General features: G+C 46.4%; 4 protein-coding genes and 1 long non-coding RNA gene across 5 annotated transcripts in view; 3 read left to right on the forward strand and 2 right to left on the reverse strand.

The window, feature by feature from the left end:
- Positions 1-8,747, reverse strand: part of LOC139248183 (uncharacterized) — a 28,221-nt gene extending 19,474 nt beyond the window's left edge. The window contains exons 1-2 of the long non-coding RNA XR_011590999.1: positions 8,683-8,747; positions 8,150-8,238 (exon numbers count right to left, since the gene is read on the reverse strand). This is a non-coding gene — a long non-coding RNA (uncharacterized lncRNA). The remainder of the gene's footprint in view (positions 1-8,149; positions 8,239-8,682) is intronic.
- Positions 8,748-13,814: 5,067 nt separating this feature from the next.
- On the forward strand, positions 13,815-14,477 carry LOC139248122 (histone H1-like). Its single transcript, XM_070871871.1, has one exon. The coding sequence runs from the start codon at positions 13,815-13,817 to the stop codon at positions 14,475-14,477; it is 663 nt and encodes a 220-aa protein (XP_070727972.1).
- Positions 14,478-15,572: 1,095 nt separating this feature from the next.
- Positions 15,573-15,884, forward strand: LOC139248090 (histone H4). The gene has a single exon (XM_070871840.1). It carries the CDS (start codon positions 15,573-15,575, stop codon positions 15,882-15,884), a length of 312 nt encoding a protein of 103 aa, XP_070727941.1.
- Positions 15,885-16,717: 833 nt separating this feature from the next.
- Positions 16,718-17,128, forward strand: LOC139248299 (histone H3). The gene has a single exon (XM_070872080.1). It carries the CDS (start codon positions 16,718-16,720, stop codon positions 17,126-17,128), a length of 411 nt encoding a protein of 136 aa, XP_070728181.1.
- Positions 17,129-17,885: 757 nt separating this feature from the next.
- On the reverse strand, positions 17,886-18,272 carry LOC139248297 (histone H2A type 2-A-like). The gene has a single exon (XM_070872078.1). It carries the CDS (start codon positions 18,270-18,272, stop codon positions 17,886-17,888), a length of 387 nt encoding a protein of 128 aa, XP_070728179.1.
- Between the last annotated feature and the right edge of the window lie 1,998 nt (positions 18,273-20,270).

A 20,270-nucleotide genomic window follows, 5' to 3' on the forward strand; every position in this document is an offset into this window, starting at 1 on the left:
ATATCTGTCTTTGGTGTTTGAGGGTGGGATTTCCTCTGTATATATGTCTCTGGTATGTGAGGGTGGGATTTTCCCGGTATATATCTGTCTCTGGTATGTGAGTTTGGGATTCTCTCCATTTATCTGCCAGTTTCTGAAATGTGAGTGTGGGTCTTGCTCTGTACCTGACAGTTTCTGCTTAATTGAGAATTGATGCCGCCTATCTCATACCGTTTAATTCAACACCTTTCTTGTCTGTCACTGCTGCTGTAACTACATTCGTTGTTTTACTATTACTTTCACTTGGAGTATCCTTGGCACTGTTTGGGACCCGAACTCTGCTCTTCCCCCAATGTTTTGGACATTTAACTACCATTTTTACTGTAGTTTTTCACTGAGTACTCATTTATTAGTTTGAAGTCCCTTTTAGTTTAATTTTGTTAATTTTAATTTACAAATGGGATTGACAATTGTCTTGTTGTAAAATCCTGCTGCAAGATCCCATAATTCAGTTCTGACCTGCGACGGATATTAAAAGTACCTCTGTTGAGATGGCGAAGAATCGAACCTGGGTCAACTGCTTGAAAGGCAGCTATGCTCAGCACTATACCACCATTGCCCACACATCAGTCATTTTGTATTTGCAGACAAACTGCTTCTTACGGGTCTTCAGCGGGACAAATAAATTGCTGTGCAATCATTTTAATCAGAATGTAAGCACGGTGCTGGGACACCTTCCCTCCAATTACAAATGGTCACTGTCAATAGTAATCTTGCTTGGACTGAGCCCTCACCCCATTTATTAGTTTAAAGTCTGGACTGAGTCCTCACCCCAGTTACTTTTTCTTCAGTCCCCTCTAGATTAAACAATAGTTATCACCAAAAATAAATGAAACCTCAATTTTATGTGATAAATAAATGGATGATGAATGTGCTTTGTAAATGTTAGAGAAATGGCATTTGCTGGAAGGCACTCGTGTTCGGTTCTAAACTGCGACATGGTGACATAAACTGTATTAAATGGAGCCTGTTTGTGCTGGCCGAGAATGAAACCCGAGTCAACCCCTGGGAAGGCAGCTATGCTCAGCACTATAGCACCATCACACTAAGTTTAACATGTAAACCTCTGTATTGACAGACCACTCACCATGGGTCTTTGGAGCTTTAGTCAGGACTAACTGCAATCATTGTAATCTGAACGTAAACAAGGTGTTCAGGTTATTTGTCTCCAGCTTAAAACAGTTACTGATGAATGGTTATCTTGTTGCACTACTGGCTGGCAGCCAGGAGATGGCACCAGCCTCCAATAGTTTGGCTGTTGTGGATTGTGTACACACCCAGACCGCTGTGAGTCTGGTGCTGCCCGGGGAGCTGGCCAAGCACGCCGTGTCGGAATGGGACAAAGGCGGTGACCATTGCAAATAAATTCACAACACAGGAAAAAGCATTAAAAAAGCAACGGCTCTTTTAAGAGGAAACCGCAGTGTTAATTTAGTCGATTTATTCATTCTGCTATCGTCCTTTTATAAAATAATGGTACAACACAGAGTGTGTGAGTTTCACCCTGTATCTATCTGTCTCTGATATGTGAGTGAGTTTCACTCTGCACCAGTTCTGGTGTGTGAGTGTGTATTTTATTATGTAACAGCTGATTTCAGCGAAGTGGGTGTGTGGCTTACACTGTATGTATCAGTTTCTGTTTGTGAATGTGGGACTTAATCTACCTGTCAGTTTCTGATATGCAAATCTGTGTTTTACTCTAACTGTCAGGTTGTGAAAAGTGAGAGCGGGTTTTATGCTGTAACTGTCAGTTTCTAGTTTGTGAATGTGGTTCCACTCTGTATCTGTCAGTTTCTGATGTGTGAGTGAGTTTTACTCTGTACCATTCATTTACCACTACATGAGTGTGGGTTTTCCTTTCTACCTGTCAATTTCTGCTGTGGAAGAGAGGGGTTTACGTGAGTGTGGGTTTTAGTCTTTATCCGTCAGTCCCTGTTTTGTGTGTGTTATTTTTTTCCAGTATCTTCTCTTTCTGGTCTGTGAATGTGGGTTTTATTATGTACCTGTCAGTGTCTGAAATGAGAATGTGGGTTTTACTCTGTACCTGTCAGTCTCTGGAATTACATTTGTGGGTTTTATTCTGTAACTCTCATTTTCTGGTCCGCGAGTGTGGGTATTCCTCTGTATCTGCCAGTTTCTGGTGTGAGTGGAGGTTTTACTTTATATGAATAGAAAACCAGAATATTGTTTAAAACCTGAGAGATTAGTAAATGTTGCAATTCAGGGGGATTTGAGAGTCATTGTACGTGAAACATTGAAAGTTAACATGTAGGTACAGCAAGCACTTAGGAAGGTGAAAGGTGTAGGTCTATACACTTGGAGATGAGAAGAATGAGAGGTGATCTTATTGAAACATACAAGACCCTGAGGGGGATTGACAGGGTAGATGCTGAGAGGTTGCTTCCACTGGATGGACAGTCCAGAACTAGGAGTGTTAGACTCACAATAAGGGCTCAGCCATTTAGATCTGAGATGAGGAGAAATGTCTTCACTGAGAGGGTTGTGAATCTTTGGAATGCTCTATCCCAGAGGGATGTGGATGCTCAGGTGATGAGTGTATTCAAGACTGAGATTGACATTTTGTTTGATACTAAGGGAATCAAGGGATATGGGGATAGTGCGGGCAACGGGAGTTGAGGTAGAAGATCAGCCATGATCTAATTCAATGGCGGAGCAGGCTCGAGGGGCAAATCATAGAATCATAGAAATTTACAGCATGGAAGGAGGCCATTTTGGCCCATTGCGTCCGCGCCGGCCGACCAAGAGCTATCCTGCCTAATCCCATTTTCCAGCTCTTGGTCCGTAGCCCTGAAGGTTACGGCACTTTAAGTGCACATCCAAGTATTAAATGTCGTGAGGATTTCTGCCTCTACCACCCTTTCGGGCAGTGTGTTCCAGACCCCCACTACCAGCTGGGTGAAGACATTTCCCCTCGTATCTCCTCTAAACCTCCCCCCAATTACATTAAATCTATGTCCCCTGGCTGTTGACCCCTCTGCCAAGGGAAACAAGTCCTTCCTTTCCACTCTATCCAGAACTCTCATAATTTTATCCACCTCAATCAGGTCTCTCCTCAGCCTCCTCTCTCCAATCTTTCCCCATTGCCAATATTCTCCAGTCCAGGCAACATTCTTGTAAATCTCCTCTGCACCCTTTCCAGTGCCATCACACCTTACTGTAATGTGGTGACCAGAACTACACACAGTACTCCAGCTGTGGCCTAACCAGTGTTTTATACAGTTCAAGCACAACCTCCTTGGCTCTTGTATTCTATACCTCGACTAATAAAGGCAAGTATTCCACATGCCTTCTTAACCACCTTATCTACCTGGCCTGATACCTTCAGGGATCCGTGGACATGTACTCCAAGGTCCCTTTGTTCCTCTACACTTTTCAGTGGCGTACCATTTAATGTGTATTCCCTTGCCTCGTTAGCCCTCCCCAAATGCATGACCTCACATTTCTCTGGATTGAATCCATTTGGCACTGTTCCACCCACCTGACCAGTACATTGATATCTTCCTGCAATCCACAGCTTTCTTCTTCATTATTAACCACACAGTCTATTTTACTGTCAGCTGTAAACTTCTTAATCATACCCACAACATTCCAGTCCAAGTCATTGATATATAGACCCAGCACTGAGCCCTTCGGAACCCCACTGGATACACCCTTCCAGTCACAAAAACACCTATCAACCATTACCCTTTGCTTTCTGCCTCTGAGCCAATTTTGGATCCAACTTGCCACTTTGCCCTGGATCCCATCGGCTTTTACTTTCGTGACCAGTTGGCCATGTTGGACCTTATCAAAAGCTTTGCTAAAATCCATAAACACTACATCACATGCACTGCCCTCATCGATCCTCCTGGTTACCTCCTCGAAAAATTCAATCAAGTTAGTCAGACATGACCTTCCCTTCACAAATCCATGCTGACTGTCCTTGATTAATCCCTGTCTTTCCAAATGAAGCTTTATCCTGTTCCTCAAATGGCCAACTCCTGCTCCAATTGCTTATGTTCTTATATGAGTGTGAGTTCATTCTGCACCTATCTGTCTCTGGTATGTGAGTGGGAGTTCACACTGTACCTATCTGTCTCTGGTATGTGAGTGTGAGTTCATTCTGTATCTATCTGTCTCTGGTATGTGAGTGTGAGTTCACACTGTACCTATCTGTCTCTGGTATGTGAGTGGGAGTTCACACTGTACCTATCTGTCTCTGGTATGTGAGTGGGAGTTCACACTGTATCTATCTGTCTCTGGTATGTGAGTGGGAGTTTCACTCTGTACCTATCTTTCTCTGGAATGTGAGTGTGAGTTCACACTGTATCTATCTGTCTCTGGTATTGAGTGTGAGTTCACTCTGTACCTATCTGTCTCTGGTATGTGAGTGTGAGTTCACACTGTATCTATCTGTCCCTGGTTTGTGAGTGTAAGTTCACTCTGTATCTATCTGTCCCTGGTTTGTGAGTGTGAGTTCACTCTGTATCTATCTGTCTCTGGTATGTGAGTGTGAGTTCACTCTGTATCTATCAGTCTCTGATATGTGAGTGTGAGTTCACTCTGCACCTATCTGTCTCTGGTATGTGAGTGTGAGTTTCACTCTGTATCTATGTTTCTCTGGTATGTGAGTGTGAGTTCACTCTGTATCTATCTGTCTCTGGTATGTGAGTGTGAGTTCATTCTGTACCCATCTGTCTCTGGTATGTGAGTGGGAGTTTCACTCCGTATCTATCTGTCTCTGGTTTGTGAGTGTGTGTTCACTCTGTATCTATCTGTCTCTGATATGTGAGTGTGAGTTCATTTTGCACCTATCTGTCTCTGGTATGTGAGTGGGAGTTTCACTCCGTATCTATCTGTCTCTGGTATGTGAGTGTGAGTTCATTCTGCACCTATCTGTCTCTGGTATGTGAGTGTGAGTTTCACTCTGTATCTATGTGTCTCGGGTATGTGAGTGTGAGTTCATTCTGTATCTATCTGTCTCTGGTATGTGAGTGTGAGTTCACACTGTATCTATCTGTCTCTGGTATGTGAGTATGAGTTCATTCTGTATCTATCTGCCTCTGGTATGTGAGTGTGAGTTTCACTCTGTACCTTTCTGTCTCTGGTATGTGAGTGGGAGTTCACTCTGTACCTATCTGTCTCTGGTATGTGAGTGGGAGTTCACACTGTATCTATCTGTCTCTGGTATGTGAGTGTGAGTTCATTCTGTATCTATCTGTCTCTGGTATGTGAGTGGGAGTTTCACTCTGTACCTATCTGTCTCTGGTATGTGAGTGTGAGTTCACACTGTATCTATCTGTCTCTGGTATTGAGTGTGAGTTCACTCTGTACCTATCTGTCTCTGGTTTGTGAGTGTAAGTTCACTCTGTATCCATCTGCCCCTGGTTTGTGAGTGTGAGTTCACTCTGCATCTATCTGTCTCTGGTATGTGAGTGTGAGTTCAGTCTGTATCTATCTGTCTCTGGTATGTGAGTGAGTTTCACTCTGTATCTATTTGTCTCTGGTTTGTGAGTGTGAGTTCACTCTGTATCTATTTGTCTCTGATATGTGAGTGTGAGTTTCACTCTGTATCTATTTGTCTCTGGTTTGTGAGTGTGAGTTCACTCTGTATTTATCTGTCTCTGGTATGTGAGTGTGAGTTTCACTCTGTATCTATGTGTTTCTGGTGTGAGTGGGAGTTTCATTCCGTATCTATCTGTCTCTGGTATGTGAGTGTGAGTTCATTCTGTACCAATCTGTCTCTGGTGTGAGTGTGAGTTAATTCTGTATCTATCTGTCTCTGGTATGCGAGTGTGAGTTTCACTCTGTATCTATCTGTCTCTGGTATGTGAGTGTGAGTTCATTCTGTACCTATCTGTCTCCGGTATGTGAGTGTGAGTTTCACTCTGTATCTATGTGTCTCTGGTATGTGAGTGTGAGTTCACTCTGTATCTATCTGTCTCTGGTATGTGAGTGTGAGTTCATTCTGTATCTAACTGTCTCTGGTCTGTGAATGTGAGTTCATTCTGTATCTATCTGTCTCTGGTATGCTAGTGTGAGTTCACACTGTATCTGTCTGTCTCTGGTATGTGCGTATATGCTTTTCTCTGTATCTATTATGGGAGTCTGGGTTTTATTCTTTCCTTGTTCTGTTCTGATATGTTAGTGAGTGTCCTACTCTATAACTGCCAGTTTCTGCTTAATTGGAAGTTGCTTTTCCTTTGTATCTGCCAGTTTCAGGTATGGGCGAGACGTTATAACCCTGTTCCAGTCAATAACTGGGAAGTGAGGATGGTCTTTACTCTATCTGTCAGTATCTGTTCGGTGAGTGTGGGTTTTACTTTGTACATGTCACTTTCTGGTATGTGATTGGGTACTTTATTCTGCACCTGTTGATTTCAAGTTAGTGGGTTAGTAATTTACACTGTATGTATCTTTCGCTAGAACATGAATGTGGCATTTACTCTGTATCTGTCAGTATCTAAGTGTAGGTTTTATTTTACCTGTCAGTTTCTGATATGTGAGATTCAATAGATGAGTGTGGTGCTTAATCTCTGCCAGTCAGTTTCTGATTTATGAGGGTGTGTTTTATTCTGTACTTATCAGTCTATTGTATGTGAATGTGCGTTATGATCTGTATTTGTCAGTTTCTGGTATGTGAGAGTGGGGTTTATTCTGTACCTGTCAGTTTCTGATATGTGAGTGTTGGTTTAATCTGTACCTGTCAGTTTCTGGTACGTGAGAGTGGGGTTTATTCTGTACCTGTCAGTTTCTGATATGAGTGTGTTGGTTTAATCTGTACCTGTCAGTTTCTGGCTTATGAGTGGTAGTTTAACTTGTAACTGTCAGCTTTTATGTATGATACATGAATATGGGCTTTATACTGTATGTGTCTCTCATATGCGAGTCTGTGTATATTTCTGTAACTGTCAGATTTAGGTATGTGTGTGGGGGTTTAATCTGTGCCTCTCAGTTTCTGGTGTATTTGTCTGGGTTTAATCAGCACCTATTAGCTTCTGCAATTTGGGTGTATGTTTTAGACTGTACCTGTCAGTTCCTGCTATATGAGCGGAGATTGACTCTGTATCTGCCCGTCTCTGGTATGTGAACGTGAATATCTGTTTTATGTTCTACCTGAATTTGTCTGATATGTGAGTAAAGGTTTTACCTTTCTGATAGGTGTGTGTGGGTTTCACTCTGCATCTGCCAGTTTATGAGATGGCAATATGTCTTTAGCTCAGAAACTGTCAGATTCTGCAATGCAAGTATCAGTTTTATTTTTTACCTCTGTTTTCTGACATGTGACTCTGGGATTTACACTCTACCTGTCACTCTCTGGTGTGGAGTTTACTCTGTGCGTGTCACTTTCATCTATGTGGGTGTGGGTTGTAGATTGTATCTGTCAGTCTATGGTACGGGAGTGTGGGTTTTATTCTGCACCTGTCATTTTCTGGTATATTCGAGATGGCTTAATACTGAATCTCTCCTTTCCTGATACGTGATTATTGCTTTTGCTCTGTACCCGTCAGCTTCTGATATGAGAGTATGGTTTTTACTTTCTAACTTATATATTAAGGTATGTGATTGTGTGTTTTATTCTCTACCTGCCAGTTTCTGGCAAGTGAGTGCGGGTGTTTAATCTACATGTCAGTTTGATCTGTTTCAATGGTGAAACAGCGTCTGATTCTACTGCTCCTTGTAAGATTCACAATGTAACTCTTGTACTGTGGATTACTGTGGGACTGACTGCTTCTGCTGCCTGTGATAATAGGATTGAGGCCAGTTCTGTGTCTCTGCGCTCTGTGAGTGATAATGTACTTACTGTGTGTGGGAAGGAGCTGCCTGCACTGGTTGACAGTCCGTGTATGCCAGCAGTGTGGATTGACACTGTGTCAGTGTCTATCTGTTCCTGTGTTTGTGAGTAAGTGAGTGAAATGGATCTGTCTCTCAGTGTGATATGTTTGGACTTTAAAACAACATCTTATTGTACTGCTCCAAGTGACTGTGGGATTCATAATGTAACTCTGGAAATTCGGATCACTGTGGGACTGACAGCTTCTGCTGCCTATGACAATAGGATTGAGACCAGTTCTGTGTCTCTGCGTTCTGTAAGTGATAATATACTTACTGTGAGTGAGAAGGAGCTGACAGCACTGTTCCTTGTGTTCCGGGTGGAGGAAAGATCACATTTATTCAGGCTCAGTGAAGTACTTCTCTCTGAGAATAATAATACGAGAACAATATTAGTTATGATATGGACAGGTGAGTGAGAGAATAAAAAAAGTAAAGTTATAATTAACATGTTTGTTTATAATAAAGTAAAGTATCTGGAGAGGGGAAACCACGATACAAACAGCACTGGTCCATGAATAGGACCACCCGATTGGAACAGTTCAGGTTTAAATCTCCCACGGGACTACTTGTAAAATTCTGAATCTCTTCCTGGAATATAACTATAGTACCTGGGCTGTACAACACTTGTTTTCAGACTTTTGAAACCGAGTTGAGGGCCTGTGTAGTTAACAGAATGTCACAGAGCCCAGATCCTGATGTATCTGAGGGAGCGACAGGCTCTCGATCACCAGCAACACGGTTCTAGACAACTCAATGCACCAAAACAAAATAACCGATGCTTGAAATGTCTTCTCCCACACTCCTCACCTGGTGTCTGCAATAGATACACTTTGTGACACTCCTCACATCCTCACCGTCAGGCTGTGTTTCCACTGTTCACTGTCGAAGAACAACAAACACGGTGAGATTGGGATTGAATCAGGAACATTCACTACTGATTTGGGGAAAGAAAGCAGCAATGATTTGAAAGAGCGAGGTGACTTACTTTCACTGTTACCCCACACTGTATACACAACTATTTTCATAAAACATTAAATCAAGTGCCCCCTTATTAAAGGGGCATTAAAACAGACAAATTTAACTTTGGCATTAAATGGATCAAATTAAAATTTGGTTTCCGGGAGTGATGATGCACTCCAGTCCCTCCGGCGCCCACCTCTCACAGAAGGCCGCGAGCGTACCGGTGAACACCGCGTGCTCCATCTCCAGGGACACCCTGGCTCGAACATAACCGTGGAAGAGAGGCAGGCAGTCAGACTGAACACCCCCTCGACCGCCCGTGGCCTGGACCGGTTAATGGCTACCTTGGCCATGCCCAGGAGCAGTCCTACGAGGAGGCCTTCCAATCTGCCTGCTCCCCTCCGCACAGGGGGCCCAAAGATCAGGAGCGGGGGACTGAAGTGCAAATGATTAACGAGTGTCATCCTTATGCAGGAGCATTAAGCAAACTCTACCAAGTAACGTTCATTGGTTCATGTGCAACGGCCTGCGGAGAATCATGAGATGCTACTGTAAGAACTGCTTACAACCAGAGTCATCAGAGGACCATTTTATCCTCAAGTAGAAAGTAAGAGACTGTCCACACACAGCCCGAGAATGGCCTCTCCCTTCCCCCACTCACTCCATGTTCCGGAACTAGTTCCTGCTCCACTCTGCCTCTGACAAACAAACAGCCCCCGACGGAACTAAACCAGGAACGTTCAGTCCTGGTGAGGAGAGAGAAAGCAGCAATGATTGTAAACAGCAGATTCTGCCCATTCTGTCTCCCTTCCCCCTGGACACACACTGTCCACACACAGCCCGAGAATGGCCTCTCCCTCCCCCGACTCACACCACGCACTGACACTGGTTCTTGCTCCACTCCGCCCCTTACACACAGCCCCCGACTCTCCCCGGACTCAGTGACGGTCTCTGAGCCCATCTGCGGACACGCTCCCAAAGCGCTGCGCTGCTGTAAGGAGGCTGCTGCTCGCTGCCTTACCCCGGGGCCGCGGGCTCTCCATTCCCGGCTGTTTGAAACCATCTTCTTCCGCTCACTGAGTGAATGGCGATCACAGGCAGGGCTGGGGGAAGGGAGGGCGCATGCGCTCTTCTGCTCACTGGGAATCGACACAGGGGGCGGGGCTAGACCGCGCATGCGCAGCTATCTGCAATAATTCAGCCTGAAAAAATCAAAATGCACTTTTCCCAATTTACTTTTATCAGAATCTGACAAAGGAACTGGGCCTGGGGGGAAAGGACAGAGAATGATTAAAGCTGGGAGCCTTGTCCCTTGGAGATGCTCAATTTGGGATCATTCCGTGCAGGGTGTTTCTCTCTCCATGAGCCCGTCTTCACAAAGCAATCCTGCAGAAACATCGGAGGGACGAGGGAGTGGGAGTGTTTGCTGGGACCGTGCAGGAGTTAATATCTGACAGAAAGAGTCCGAGATTAGTTTAAACACTCTCACTGTGAGTAATATCGAAGTGTACAATCAAGAGGTTATAGGTAGGGAGGAACTTATTACAATCACTGTCACTAATGAAGTAGTACTCGGTAAAATAATGGGACGAAAGATGGACAAGTCCCCTGGACCTGATGGCTTACATCCTTTGGTCTTAAGAAATGTGGCTGTAGAGATAGTGGATGCATTGTTTGTAATCTACCAAAATTCCCTGGATTCTGGAGAGGTCCGAGCAGATTAGAAAACCACAAATGTAACACCCTTATTTAAAAAAGGAGGCAGACAAAAAGCAGGTGTATTTGGATTCTCAGAAGGCATTCGATAAAGTGCCACCTAAGAGGTTACTGCACAAGATAAAAGCTCACGGGGTTGGGAATAATATATGCTTGGATAGAGGATTAGTTAACAAACAGAAAACAGAGAGTCGAGATGAATGGGTCATTTTTCAGTTGGCAAACAATAACTAGTGGGGTGCTGCAGGGATTGGTGCTGGGTACTCAACTATTTACAATCTATATTAATGACTTGGACGAAGGGACTGAGTTTAATGTAGCCAAGTTTACCGATGATACAAAGATGGGTGGGAAAGCAAATTGTGAGGAAGGCACAAAAAATCTGCAAAGGGATATAGACAGGCTAAGTGAGTGAGCATAAATGTGGCCCATAAGAGCATAAGAAATAGGAGCAGGAGTAGACCATATAGTCCCTCGAGCCTGGTCCGCCATTTAGTGTGATCATGGCTGATCCGATCATGGACTCAGGTTCACTTCCAGATGGAGTACAATGTGGGAAAATGTGAGGTTATCTACTTTGGCAGAAATAATAGAAAAGCAAATTATAATTTAAATAGAGAAAAATTGCAAAGTGCAGCAGTACAAAGTGATCTGGAGGTCCTCGTGTATGAAGCACAAAAAGTTTGCATGCAGGTACAGCAAGTAATCAGGAAGACAAATGGAATGTTGGCCTTTATTGCAAGGGGGATAGAGTCTAAAAACAAAGAAGTCCTACTACAACTGTACAGGGTATTGGTGAGGCCACACCTGGAGTACTGTGTACAGTTTTGGTCTCTGTATTTAAGGAAGGATATACTTGCAATGGAGGCTGTTCAGAGAAGGTTCACTTAGTTGATTCCGAAGATGAGGCGGTTGACTTATGAGGATAGGTTTGAGTAGATTGGGCCTAAAAACATTGGAGTTCAGAAGAATAAGAGGTGATCTTATTGAAATTTATAAGATAATGAGGGGACTTGACAAGGTGGATACAGAGAGGATATTTCCACTCATGGGGCAACTAAAACTAGGGGACATAATCTTAGAATTAGGGGCTGCCCATTTAAAACTGGGATGAGGAGGAATTTCTTCTCTCAGAGGGTTGTAAATCTATGGAATTATCTGTGCCAGAGAGCTGTGGAGTCTGTGTCATTGAATATATTTAAGGCGGAGACAGACAGATTTTTGTGCGATAATGGAGTAAAGGTGTTGTGTGTGGAGAAAGTGTGAACACTGAACTCAAAGTAAAGTGTGACCTTAGTCTTTCATTGCAGGTCTCCAGAGTGCCTTTCCAACCTGGGAAGCCTCCTTAAATACCTGTGCTCCCAAAGGATTATGGGATCCTTGGGACTCCAGGGGATGAGCCCTCTGGTGGCTGTACAGAGTAAATACAAGTATACAGAGGAACAAAAGGTTTATGCGGAGCGGGCAGGGAAATGGAGCTGAGTCCATGATCAGATCAGCCATGATCTTATTGAATGGCAGAGCAGGCTCGAGGGACCAAATGGCCTACTCCTGCTCTGATTTGGTATGTTCTTGTGGCCCTGAACGGCAAGATTGCAGAGAGTACAACAGCCAAGCGAGTGACAAATGTGGGACACTGTTTCTCTCACTCTCTGACACTGTCCCGCAGTGTGGGATTCATAACGTGTCTGTCTCTGGTACAATATCAGTGAGAGAGGAGACTGCATCTTCTGTCTCTCCAGAATAAAACGGGACTTCACAGGTCAGTCTGGAACTGATACTGTGTATGTCTTTCTGTGCCTCGCCGCCCTACCTCGCACGCTTCTGTCTCTCGCTCAGCTCTCTCCCCTCGCTCTGCCTCTCTGTTGCTATCCGCTCTCTCTTGTACTGGTTGTGAAGGCGAGATACTGTTATTTAGCGTGATGTGGAAACACTGTCGGAAGTGCAAGACGGATAATGTCTCTGTTTCTCTCTCGGTGCAATACGTGAAGGTGTGGCACTGTTACTGAGCGTATTATGGAAACATAAGAACATAAGAACATAAGAATTAGGAACAGGAGTAGGCCATCTAGCTCCTCGAGCCTGCTCCGCCATTCAACAAGATCATGGCTGATCTGGCCGTGGACTCAGCTCCACTTACCCGCCCGCTCCCCGTAACCCTTAATTCCCTTATTGGTTAAAAATCTATCTATCTGGTACAAAGTGTAAAACTGATACTGTATCTGTGTCTTTTCCGCTGGTGCTGTACATTAATGTGTGATACTATTATTGAGCGTAATATGGAGACACAGTTCAGGAGTTTAAGATTGAAACTGTGTCTGTCTCTCTGATAGCCGTCTCTGGGTGTTGAGTATGGGATTGATAGGACACCAGTTACTGTTACATGTCCCTCAATTTCGGAGGAGAGAGACAAAGAGAGGCTGCAGGGGCGGTGAGCTCATAATTTGTATTTTCATGTTAGTCAAACATATTTCTGCATTCGAACAATACAACAACTTAAAAGCAGATATGGGTTAAGCCAGCCACAGCTGTGATTGGCTCCTGCCCCTGAATCTGGGAACAGACACTGTGAGGAGCGCCGGCCTCACTGACTGAGCTGGGAAACTACAACTGACCCGAGAATCGGCAGCAAATCCGAGCGGAGAGGAAAACCTGTGCTGGGAACTGTAAATCTGGGAACAGTTTGTGCTGTGAATGTGCAGATTTCAACATTGTGTGAGCGAGAGTGTGTTAAAGGGACGGGCGGGTTAGACTAATGTCACTGTGTTTGTGTGTCCGCTCTCATCGCCGGATTTCAGAGTCCCTCTTGTGTAAAATTCAAAGATTTCCCCGTCACAGGATCGCCCTGCTGCCCTGCTCAGGTCTGAAGTGGGAATGAATCAGAAAGTTTGATTTGATTTCAAATTTCAGTCAAAAACAGAGAAAATATCCGCGATCGGCTGAGAGAGCGCGACCAGTGCAGCAATGAAACGGGTTTAAATCGAAATTGCTGCCTTCAATTCGGATGGAACTTTCTCGGCAGCAAACATCCCGGTCTTCGGGACAGAAAGAGGCCAGTCTGGGAATGTGGAGGGCCCGAGTTGAATTGGAATCGGAGAGTTAGTGAGGAGAGAGAAACACAGAGAGGCTGGAGGGGCCGGGAGCTGACAGCAGGATGTCTCCTCCCCGTCCGCTCGCTGCCTTTAAGTTGCTCTGTGTCGCCGCCTCTCGTTTCATTTCTGACCCAGCTCTGACTGTCAGAGAGATTTTCTAGAGTCGCGGACATGACTGATACTGCAGCCGCCGAAACGGCTCCTCCTGCCGCCGTCGCTCAAACCAAGGCTCCCAGCAAGAAGAAGAAGGCGGCTCCTCGCTCCGGGCCAGCCGGTCCCAAGTTGGGTGACCAGATCCTCAAGGTTGTGGCCGATGGCAAGGATCGCAGGGGAACGTCCCTGGCCGCGATAAAGAAGGCTCTGGCGGCCAAAGGCGTCGATGTGGAGAAGCGCGGCTTCCAGATCAGGTCCAGTATCAAGAAGAATGTGATGAATGGCTCCCTGAAGCAGATCAAGGGCACGGGCGCCTCGGGCTCATTCAAAATCGCTAATATTGATCCCCAGGGGAAAGTGGGAAAGAAGGTGAAGAAGCCAGCAGCCAAGAAAGCAGCAGCCAAGAAATCTCCAGCAAAGAAAGCAGCAACCAAGAAATCTCCAGCAAAGAAAGCAGCAGCCAAGAAATCTCCAGCAAAGAAAGTAGCAGCCAAGAAAACGAGCACCAAGAAGGCGCTAACGGCAAAAAAGACAGCGAAAGGACCGGCTGGGAAGAAGGCGGCGGCGAAGAAGCCCAAGAGCCCCAAGAAAGTGAAGGCGGCCAAGAAGGTGGAGAACCCGAGGGTCAAGGCCACGTCCAAATCAGTAAAGGCCAAGAAAGCAGCGCCCCCCCAAAAATAAAAAGGCAACTTCTAAACATTTCAACCCAAAGGCTCTTCTCAGAGCCACCCACGCCTCTCAGAAAAGAGCTGATCCCGGAATCAATTAATCCCTGTCTCGGGCTCAGATTCCAGATAGAAATCATTGAAAATGACCTCGGGATCCCTCGTGACTCGTTGGCATTGGCTGCAACCCACCGCGTCCACAGTGTTTGCACCCACCCCTCCCTCAGTGTCTGCACCCGTCCCTCCCTCAGTGTCTGCACCCGCCCCTCTCCCAGCGTCTGCACCCACCCCTGCCCCAGTGTCTGCACCCACCCCCCCCCCCCAGTGTCTGCACCCATCCCTCCCCCAGTGTCTGCACCCACCCCTCCCCCAGTGTCTGCACCCACCCCTCCCCCAGTGTCTGCACCCACCCTCCAGTGTCTGCACACACCCCTCCCCCAGTGCCTACAATAAAACACAGAGAATGGGATGTCCGGCCCGGGCCTCACTGCAACTGGGGATTGAGTCCGGCTCCAGTCTCAGTTCCTGGTCATTGTCATTTCACAGATTCAGGGGGAAGAGTATCTGTGAGACGATAGGACTGGCGGCGATACCCCGCCTCACAACTCAAACCCCAAACTCCAGATTCTCCAAATCAGCTGGAATAAGGTGTTTGTAAACTGCTGAACCGGTCTGTGAGAGGAGATGGAATAAGGTCTGAGATTGACAGGGAACGGACTATATAGGCGGGAATATTTCTGATTGTTAATTGTACCAGGACCTTATTTAAAAGCTTCTGGTCCCTGGAAGCCTTGAATATGAATTCAGAGTCTGTAAGGGTTTGTGCGGAGCGCTGTGTATCGGTTGTATTGTGGAGAAAACAATTTGAAATTGGCGGTTGCAGAAAGCTGGAGGTGGAGCTGGAAGATCAGAGGCGGCGCTCTGCTCTGTCTCTAAATCTTGATTCTGTCTCCTCCCCTACCGCGCTCTCTGTTTAATCTCTCACTCTGTCTCCTGCCCTTCCCGGCTCTCTCACTCTGCGCTTTCTCAGTCAGGTCGGGGCCTGCTCGATAAAAAAGGAGCCAAGAGGAGTTGGTTCCTCATTCAGCGACAGTTTGAGTGAAGAATCATCATGTCTGGACGAGGTAAAGGAGGCAAAGGACTGGGCAAAGGCGGAGCCAAGCGGCACCGTAAAGTGCTCCGTGATAACATCCAGGGCATCACCAAACCCGCCATCCGCCGCCTGGCTCGCCGTGGCGGTGTCAAGCGGATCTCGGGCCTGATCTACGAGGAGACCCGTGGGGTGTTGAAGGTTTTCTTGGAGAATGTCATCAGGGACGCCGTCACCTACACCGAGCACGCCAAGCGCAAGACGGTCACTGCCATGGATGTGGTGTACGCTCTCAAACGGCAGGGCCGCACTCTCTATGGATTCGGCGGCTGAACAACTCCACCCTTTCCACCCAGCACAACACAAAGGCTCTTTTAAGAGCCACCCACCGCCTCACAGAGAGAGCAGTGACCTGGGGATCGAAGTGTGGTCAGTTTGGGTGGGAAATTATTTTAGTTATTTATTTAATGGAAAGTAACACGCTGAGTTATGTAGCGCCTTACACGGCCGTCGGACTTCTCAAAGCCAATAAAGTACTTTTGCAGTGTAGTCGCTTTAGGAATATGGGAATTATTAAATATTTTAGAACAATAGTTTAATATGAGACCAGAAACTCCGCGTGTCCCAGTCACAATCAGCGGGCGGGGATACACAGTCTCCCCTCACAGATAATCCTGTTATGTTGTGAGCTTTGTGTGAGAATCGGTGAAACGGGACGGCACTGGCGGGATGGATGCGGGACTTTGTGTTTACAGGATGCAGTGACCGGGGAATTATTCCCGCCCGCTGCAGACCCATCAGGGAATGGGACAGAATTCAAACCGGAATGTTAAAGAGAATGGGATTGGTGATTTATAATGGGGCACAATCGAGGTTATAAAGAGCCGAATTCTTAAATTGCTGGCGGGAAATTAGAGTTTCTTTAATCTGTTCGTTGAGACTCTGAAATTGGCGGGCTGTTTGAAATTGAGGAACTTGTCAGTTTCATTTCAGTCAATCATGGCCCAGTAATCCCCGCCCTTCCCTTTCGCTCTCGGTGATTGGTTGAAACATGATTGGCGGTCGGGTTATGACCAATCACAGCCCAGGGGCGGGCCCTGATAGACACTTTAAAAGGACCATATCCAGTCTGTATTTCCCAGATTGTGCTGAGATTCGTTCAGAAGATGGCCAGGACCAAGCAGACAGCGCGCAAATCGACCGGAGGGAAAGCTCCTCGCAAACAGCTGGCGACCAAAGCAGCCCGGAAGAGCGCTCCGGCCACGGGCGGAGTGAAGAAGCCTCATCGCTACAGACCCGGCACCGTGGCTCTGAGGGAGATCCGCCGCTACCAGAAATCCACCGAGCTGCTGATCCGCAAGCTGCCCTTCCAGCGCCTGGTACGGGAGATCGCTCAGGACTTCAAGACCGACCTGCGCTTCCAGAGCTCGGCCGTCATGGCCCTGCAGGAGGCCAGCGAGGCTTACCTGGTGGGGCTCTTTGAGGATACTAACCTGTGCGCCATCCACGCCAAGCGAGTCACCATTATGCCCAAAGATATCCAGCTGGCCCGCCGCATCCGGGGGGAGCGCGCCTAGACTCCTCCTGCCCGGGCTCCAAGCTTTAGCAGCAAGTGCAACAACGGCTCTTTTCAGAGCCACCAAATCAGCAAAGGAAAGGGCTGCGACCTCCTCCAGACAAATTGTCCTGTATGTACGTCTTGTGTTATTATAACTGGGGCTTTATGTAGTGCAGGCGGTGATTATCTGACGGTGCGGCTTTGATTCAGGTATCAATGCAAGTCAGATGCCCAATATACCGACTACACCCGCCCAATGTGGGGCGCTAACTGTAAGTGGGATATCTGATAGTGAATTAATCCCACTGCACAGACCGGAATAGATTCCAGAGAGGGGACGAGCTGCCTGTAATCTGTATCTCACCTTTAACCCAGCTCTTAATGCGGGCACAGGTCGGATACTATTTGGGATATTTTAAATTAAACATGAGCTGCAATTCCATCCTTCTGTTCGCAAATTTTAAAAATGGGTAAAAGTCCGCATGGATCAATGTGTTCAAATGTATATATTTCTCCCTGTGGAATTATTGCCCCTATAAAAGTCAGTGAGCCTATCAACCGCTCATTGCTTTATACTCGGCTCTTATCATCCGGTTCATATTCGGCTGTCCCAACATGTTCAATGACTAGCGGTCTCACGTTCAGCTTCCGTCTGTTTTTGTATTAAATTAGACGAGGGAGAATTGTGTTCCACAGAACAGAAAGCAGCCCTTTCACAGAGAATGTGGGTGGCTCTGAAAAGAGCCGTTGGGTTATTAGATTAAATCCTGTCCGCTTTACTTGCTCTTGGGCGCACTGGCGGTTTTCTTGGGCAGCAGCACAGCCTGGATATTAGGCAGCACTCCACCCTGAGCGATGGTCACCTTTCCCAGCAGCTTGTTGAGCTCCTCGTCGTTGCGGATGGCCAGCTGCAGGTGTCTGGGGATGATGCGGGTCTTCTTGTTGTCGCGGGCCGCGTTACCGGCCAGCTCCAGGATTTCAGCGGTCAGATACTCGAGCACAGCAGCCATGTAGACCGGGGCTCCGGCACCCACACGCTCAGCGTAGTTTCCCTTTCGCAGATGCCTGTGAACACGGCCCACAGGGAACTGCAGTCCGGCCCGGGAGGAGCGAGACTTGGCCTTGGCCCGAACTTTACCGCCGCTTTTTCCTCTCCCAGACATTTCCGCAATCCACACGTTCAGAGAAAGAATGAGAAACTCCTCCCACATCTGCCTTTCTTGTACCTTCTGGAGGAATGCAGGGAGCGAATTTGTGATTGGTCGCTCGGTGGTGAATTTCATTGGTCTTTTCAGGTGACCAATCACAGTCTGTTTAGCCCACCAATGAAAGTAGGGCGGAAATTACTGTCTCCAACAGTCAGAATATCGATTTTTAATTCAAAAACCCCGCCAAGAAATTTTTAAATAGCGGATTATGTTAATATAAATTCACCATTAGTCAAAGATTTCCCAACACGTTTTAATTAATTTTGTCTTTTACATATTCCCCTTGCAAGTTCCAGGCTGTTACAATCAAGATTAAATTCGGGTACTATTTCAAACTGTCTAATGGGCGGGAATCAATCTCCACCGATTCTGTAACGGGACACATTCCAACTCAATCTTTGTAAAAGTTGGGTTTCACAGATTATCGATCCCCCCCAAAGACGGGAGTGAGCCCAGAACTGGGGGTCCTTCTGTGAAAAGAGAAGAGGGACAGAGTGTTCAAACTGCCCCGGTTCTGGTCTCTGGAAGAACTCCCATTCTGGGTTGTTACACTGCGGGGAGTGTCGGCTTAATAAACGGACTGACCCGCAACAGGAATTGAAAAATAAACTTGAAAAGGGCTTGCGAGAGAGAATGTGTGACTGAAATTTGAGTCTCAGCCCCTAAACAAGCTCTTAATTCGGCAGGCGGTGTAAATGAACGGGTCTGAGAGCAAAGGGAAACAGCGACCAGGGACCGTGTTTGTAGTTGGCGGAAAATTCCAGCGACGCTAAAGTGGAACCAGACAGTGAAACTGATATCTGAGAATTCAAAACTAAATCTACAGCTGGAAGTGTAAAAGTTCTCAAATATACTTGTTCAGGAAATAATTACAGTAAACAGAGTGTAAAGGGAGATGTGTTTGTGCAGCTCTTTCAGAGAGGTTGTGGGTGGCTCTTAAAAGAGCCGTTGTGTTTGGGGTTTGATCTCTCAGGACAGCGGGCAGTCTCACTTGGAGCTGGTGTACTTGGTCACCGCCTTTGTCCCTTCCGACACGGCGTGCTTGGCCAACTCCCCGGGCAGTAGCAGGCGCACGGCGGTCTGGATCTCCCGGGAACTGATGGTGCGGCGCTTGTTGTAATGGGCCAGGCGGGAAGCCTCACCCGCGATGCGCTCGAAAATATCGCTCACAAACGAGTTCATGATGCCCATGGCCTTGGAGGAGATGCCGGTGTCGGGGTGAACCTGCTTCATCACTTTGTAGATGTAGATGGCGTAACTCTCCTTCCTCGACTTTCTGCGCCTCTTGCCGCTCTTCGCTGGGGTTTTCTTGATTACTTTCTTGGCGCCTTTCTTGGCGGGACCTGTTTTCTTTTCGTCAGCCATCGTCTCGTTCAGTCAGGCGCAGATTTGGGGAAATTCTGCTCCGAACCCGTATTATATCGGCAGCCCCCACACTCCGCCCACAGCCCTATGCTAATGAGGGACGAGCGAAGGCAATGGTTGTGATTGGCTTGTCAATATCCATTGTTCAGTATCTCTCTGATTGGATGTTTAAAGAGACCAATCAAATTTGTTGCTCGCCACAATCTCAAATTCTTGAATGAGGTCATCAGTTGCAACACCTCCTGATTTATATCTGTTCTTTGTGCTTCTGTTCTGCTTTCAGGCAAAAATCTTACGAAGAAGGTTCATGCATTTTTTCCTATAATATATATATTTTAGAATCTGAACAGCAAACTCGCTGCTCTGTTTGCCGATCTCGATTTCTACATGTTCAACAGACAATGACCGCTTTATACCCGAGATTGACTGAGGGTGACTTCTGGTCAAGAATCTCCCAGTTTATCAACCGTCGGGATTTAATATTAAGTAGAAAAATACTGAATTGGATTTATATAGCGCCTTTCATGACCTGCTTCACATCCAACGAAATACTTTTTGAAGAGTAGGCACTGATGTAATGTAACGCGG

This window comes from Pristiophorus japonicus, unplaced genomic scaffold (assembly GCF_044704955.1).
Source record: "Pristiophorus japonicus isolate sPriJap1 unplaced genomic scaffold, sPriJap1.hap1 HAP1_SCAFFOLD_29, whole genome shotgun sequence".
NCBI lineage: Eukaryota > Metazoa > Chordata > Chondrichthyes > Pristiophoridae > Pristiophorus > Pristiophorus japonicus.

What these genes read in the sequence shown, in the direction of transcription:
- LOC139248122 (XM_070871871.1), top strand. Translation starts at nt 13,815, where the DNA reads ATGACTGATACTGCAGCCGCCGAAACGGCTCCTCCTGCCGCCGTCGCT.
- LOC139248090 (XM_070871840.1), top strand. Translation starts at nt 15,573, where the DNA reads ATGTCTGGACGAGGTAAAGGAGGCAAAGGACTGGGCAAAGGCGGAGCC.
- LOC139248299 (XM_070872080.1), top strand. Translation starts at nt 16,718, where the DNA reads ATGGCCAGGACCAAGCAGACAGCGCGCAAATCGACCGGAGGGAAAGCT.
- LOC139248297 (XM_070872078.1), bottom strand. Translation starts at nt 18,272, where the DNA reads ATGTCTGGGAGAGGAAAAAGCGGCGGTAAAGTTCGGGCCAAGGCCAAG.